The sequence below is a fragment of the Dermacentor silvarum genome, chromosome 1 (assembly GCF_013339745.2).
Source record: "Dermacentor silvarum isolate Dsil-2018 chromosome 1, BIME_Dsil_1.4, whole genome shotgun sequence".
Taxonomy (NCBI): Eukaryota; Metazoa; Arthropoda; class Arachnida; order Ixodida; family Ixodidae; genus Dermacentor; species Dermacentor silvarum.
In genome coordinates, this window is record NC_051154.1 from 411,661,006 (window position 1) to 411,666,243 (window position 5,238).

Here is a 5,238-nt window from a genome sequence, read left to right on the forward strand (position 1 = left end):
TTAAATAAACTGCAGTAGTAAAGTTAACATTAAACCCACACGTCAATACACATTTGAGCTTTTTAGACTAGACTGTTAAAAGCTAGTAATAGTGCTCATAGCTACATTTACGCACTTATACAAGGTGCCTGACACTTGTAGAAGGCTGCTGCATAATAGGATCTTTAGAGACTAGCAGGCACAAACAACATTCATCCCAGGGAAATGTTAATATAATGTTTTGTAATTTTTCAAGACCTCTAAAACTAAACACGTTGGGAGTCGTTTAAAACATGGTGTAGTTAGTGCATGTAAGTTTATCTTGCAGTGTTGGTTTTCAATGAAATGCTGAACTGCACATAAGAGCATTGAAAAGTGAAGCAGAATGTTAACAAAATGTCCTCCAGCCTTTGAAGACATGAAGATGTCCCAATGCAAACTTGGTGGGAACTAACATTAGGAACATAAGGTAACTATTCTATGCAAGTTTGTCTTGCAGGGTTTCCTGTTGGTAAAACGCTTATCTGTACACAACAGCATACAAAAGTGAACGAAGATGTCAATAAGAATGCCTCCAGGCTTTTGGAGAGAAAATGTACAAACGCAAACTTGGTGGGAAATGTCAATAAGAGTACAAGGTAATCATTCCATGCAAGTTTATCTTGCAGCATTTCTTTTTTGTCAAAATGCTGAAATGTGCATATGGTTATCGATGTGGTGAACAAGGATGTTAAAAAAATGTCCTCTATCTTTTGAAGACAATGACAATCTTCCATCGCAAACTTGGTGGGTATGGTCATTAAGAACATGAAGTAATTCATGTGCACGCATTCCATTTTCTAGTGCCAAATCTCGGCACAATGCTTAACTGTGCAGAAGAGTCTCAGAAAGTGAACCTAGGCGCCGAGTCATTTGCAGAGGCCACAGAAAGGAAGCCGCATTCTCCAGAATTGTTATCTTCACCGAACAAGGTGAAACCAGCGTCTTCACCACCAGGACTCATCGCTGCAGCACGGAAGGAAAACTCGGACCGACTCTCCTTGGAACTTTGACTGTCCGTGGGCTTCGGTATTTCCCCTTGCTCGGGAGACTGCGTATCAAGAGCATTCCCCTCAGCTGATATGACTGGGGACTGTGCTGCCTGTCCCATGTGAGAGGCACTCGGTGTGGGTGTTTGTTCCAGCATGTGCCCTTGTTTGGGAGGATGTGCAAGCTCAGCTGCAGAAACAGACTCCTGCAGTCCCCTGCTGGCTTCAGACAATGCAGTTGAGGAAATTGCCTGTCTCGGCGTTGCACGGGAAGGACTGGGAAGGCCCAATCGTTCCAATGCCTGCTGACCACTTGCAGGCTTTGCAATGTCAGCCGTGCAGTGCTCTTGCAACGTCGCGATCCATTTAGCTGACGTGGTTGTGGATTTTGCAGGCTCTCTTTGTGCCATCTTGGTAGGCAGGTCCACAACACGCTGGTCATCTGGAGCAGGTTGAGCTGCGCAAAAGGGTCTCTGCAGTTCTCTGCTACACTGAGATAATGACGTGGCCAAGGACTGCAGAAGAGTTTGCGCCGCGCGAGGACTAGCTGTGGACAACTGTTCCAGCAAATGCTGACGAGCTGGAGGCTGAGAAATCTGAGGTTTGTTCCTCTAGCTGTCTTCCATGTCCTGGAGGTCCCTGGTCATTTGGTGCGGGAGCACAGCGGTTCATTGGAGGGGCAGGAATAGAGCGTTTATCTTGTGGTGTTCCTGGCGAGGTTTGTTTGCCAAAGGGTAAGACAGCATTAGCAGCTGCAGGCTGGGACGAAGTGGCTCGAGCAGGTGCAGAGGCAACCTCATGCTGGGTGCCAGGTGGCGCAGGAGTGGCTCTTGCTGGCAGAGAGGCTCTCTCATTAGGAGGAACGTGAAGCTGTTGATGTGGTGGTTTGAGAGCTGGTGTAGATGACAAAGCACCACCATCATCAATTTGTGGCCGTTTGCAAGGAGGAGTGATTATGCTTAAATCTACACAAGTGGACGACACAGGTCGTTTCCGTGCTGCAGGCTTGGGTGCAGTGGCCGACTCAACCTGCAGTAGTAGTTCACTCAGTAATGTCAAATACTCGGGCTTAGGGCCTCCGGCGGCAGGCCTTGGTCGTGCACCGATTGGTGGCGGCATCAACAGTGGTGACATGCTTGGAGCGGCACTTGGTTCTTCCTCTAGCCTCGCAGGGGCTCCCATTGAGATGCTCGTCTTGCTGGTACTTGGAGTGGCAAGTGTTTCAAAATGGAATGAATTTGATGCATCAAGTGACGCTGAACAGGGCTTGCTTTGAGGAGTTTTAACGACAGGCTGCGATGTCTCAGTCGTTGCAGAAGCCCTTGCATGTCGGCTTTCGTCTTGCAACTCCTGAATTTGCGTTTTTATAGTTGCGCCTTCGACTTTAAGCTTGGCGAGCTGAACTATGAATGCATTGAGTTCATCTTGGGCAGCCCTGTGTTTTTTTAAGCGCGCCTTTTGCAGTTTCTCATCGATGGCGCGCTCTCCTTCCTTTAATTTGCATTCTTCCCGTAGCTCCGCGACGCGTTCTTCCAGGTTCGGAATATCATAAGGGCGTTTCACTTCCTCCTCCAGCGCTCGCGCATGCCGTAATGCCGCGTCAACACGTTGCTTGTCCTTTTCCAGTTGCGCATTTAGGTCGGACGACCCTTTTATCTCTTGGTCGAGCTGCTTCTCCATGGCGCTAGGCTTACCCAACACTGACTCGTTCAATCGTTTCAGCACCTCGAGGTACACTTCCATAGTTTTCAGGTGGTCTCGCTCGGTTTTCACAGCTGCTTCGCCTCCTTTCACCATCTCTCGATAGAGCAACACCTCCGATTTGTCCTTTTCCAGCAAATCTTGAAGCCGGCGCTGAAGCTCGAGCTCAGCGGCGCGAACTTTCTTGTCGACTCGTTCGGCGAGCTCGGCAATTATATCCGACCTTAAGTTTCTACGGTAGCTCTGGCTGTGGTGATTGCTTTGCAATTCGCCTCTGGCACCCAGATAACTTCTGAAGAAACGAGGCGCACGCTAGCACAACGGAAAGTGCGTTGGTCCGCGCACGCGCACGCAAGGGACTACCGAGCAGAAGTGATGAAATCGTTGCGTTCGTTGGCGTCCAGAAGTAGGCACTGAAAATGCTTTGTGTGAACAAAACTCCCAACTATTGTCAACAAAATTTGCTCACCCAATTTTTTTATGGAGTCTTTTTTTGTTTTTGTTTTATAGAAAAGCAGCTTGCCGTCCAACCTGTCTGCAGAGTACTTCACAATTTCTCCGCACCATGAGGCAAAAAATGGCGCTGCGGTGCTGAGCGGCGCAGTCATAGACTAAAGAACCAACTTCGTTCTTTGTGTCGTCTGGTATTCGTGGCCAGACCATTATGGCATATGGCAAGACGGCGCGCAACAAATAATGCACGCAGAGTGAAAAATGCGTCATCTGTAGCAGTAAGTTTGTCCAGTGAGAAGCGACGAGGGTCTCTATTATTGTATGTCTAGGCGTTGCTAAACGATCTGGAGGCTTCTACACGGAAAAGTGATCGAGCGGCTTGTAGCACAAGCTCACTTCCAAGGACGAATAACCGGAGGCCACATATTTGAGTGATAGTATGTCTTTCTCAAAGAAGATTAACGCGCGCACTTCTTTCTTCGCTCGAAACTGTAAATCGGGTTTGAAGACTGCAGTGACGGTGCTGGTCCAAATCGATGAGATTGGGACAAGCCGTCTGCAATGTATTTTGAAATCCTTTTGGAAGCATGTGGGTGTCTAGGCCAGGAACTGACGGCTGCACCATAACTCTGCAGGTAGCCTAATTCGCTTGTTGCTGAAACAAAATTATGCCAGCTGCAGCATCAAAGGTAGTACATCTTTTTCACGAAGGTTTAGCAAAGGCAAAATGCCATATAAAGACACTTATATGTAAGTGTGCAGTCCCAAAAGGTCAAAAAGTAATCCCTAGGGTTCTCAGGTCGGCCTGTATCATACCTAGTAAAAAAAAAGCAATTGACTCCTATTAGCTTTGCCAATAGGAATCAACTGGGACCAATAGTAACCAATTGGGAATTGGTTGGATCACTATATTGCTATATATATATATATATATTGATCCAACCGGTTACGATTGGATCATAGGAGAAACCAACTGGAGTTGCCAAATGAAATTAACTGGACCCAATTGGTCACAACTGAGTCATTTATGGAACCAATCGAGTCCAATTGGACTTGCCAGTTTGAACCACCTAGGCTCACCTTACATTCCCAACTGAGTCTAATTGGACTACCAATAGGAATAAACTAGATAATTAACCAACTGCAAAATCATATTTCTTGTATATGAACCCTTTCAAAGTAATTATAGGATGAGTTATAGCTATATATGCACGCAGTACTAAGGCTATAGCAAACCTGTTTCTGACAGCTGGAATCCTATTTAGGTTTGCTTTGTGGGGTATATATGTGTATTGGTATTGCCCACTGGTGCAATTGGCCAGTCCAACCAATTGGTTTCAAGCCAATTGGCACCCACTGGGTACAATTGGTCACTCCAACAAAAACCAATTGGTTACGTTCCAGTTAGTTCAGTTGGTACAGTTGTGTACTAATTTATGATTGGAAATTTTCCAATTGGAGTGAATTGCTTTTTTTGACTGGGTAGCCCATTTGTTATTTGCGTCGGGATGTTGAACGCCCTAATTTATTTTATCTAAACAATACTTGGCAGCACCGAATCCTTGAAAAAAAAAAGGCTGCGTAATAGTTCACAGCCTTAAGTCTACACTAACGCCGCACTTGTTCAAAACCGCGAGAACTGCACTGCCAGGTTCTTGCGTGTAAACTAGAAAAATATTCCAGTATTGCGTGTTTTCTTCCCCATCTACCTTTGCTTGCACTGCTCAGACCGCGGTATTTGAAGCGTACATAATTTTGCTGGAGTCAGCGGCAGGGATGTCCTCAAATTCATCTCTCTGTGCTGCCAACACCTCCTATAAAAACTATGCCTGGAACGTGAGCCGCGAACTCGCTGCCCTTCTCTCAGATTTTTCTCTCCCCCACCGATACGGAGGCGAGCGCCTCTGACGGGCGATCCTTGAAAACATGCCGGCGCTTGTCGCGAGCAGACGACGCCTTGCCGATCGCGCGCGTTGTCACCGCTTCTTTATGCAGACGACGACACTGAAGTGGTTTCTTTATCGCTGTTGTGTGATCATGCGAGTCACCTTACGGGGCTTTTTGTCGCCGGTCAGTT

At 46.9% G+C, this 5,238-nt stretch overlaps 1 protein-coding gene across 1 annotated transcript; it reads right to left on the reverse strand.

Annotated features, from left to right (window-relative positions):
• Window positions 1-1,550: 1,550 nt before the first annotated feature.
• Window positions 1,551-2,804, reverse strand: LOC119447219 (translation initiation factor IF-2). The gene has a single exon (XM_037711484.1). The coding sequence runs from the start codon at window positions 2,802-2,804 to the stop codon at window positions 1,551-1,553; it is 1,254 nt and encodes a 417-aa protein (XP_037567412.1).
• Window positions 2,805-5,238: the final 2,434 nt, after the last annotated feature.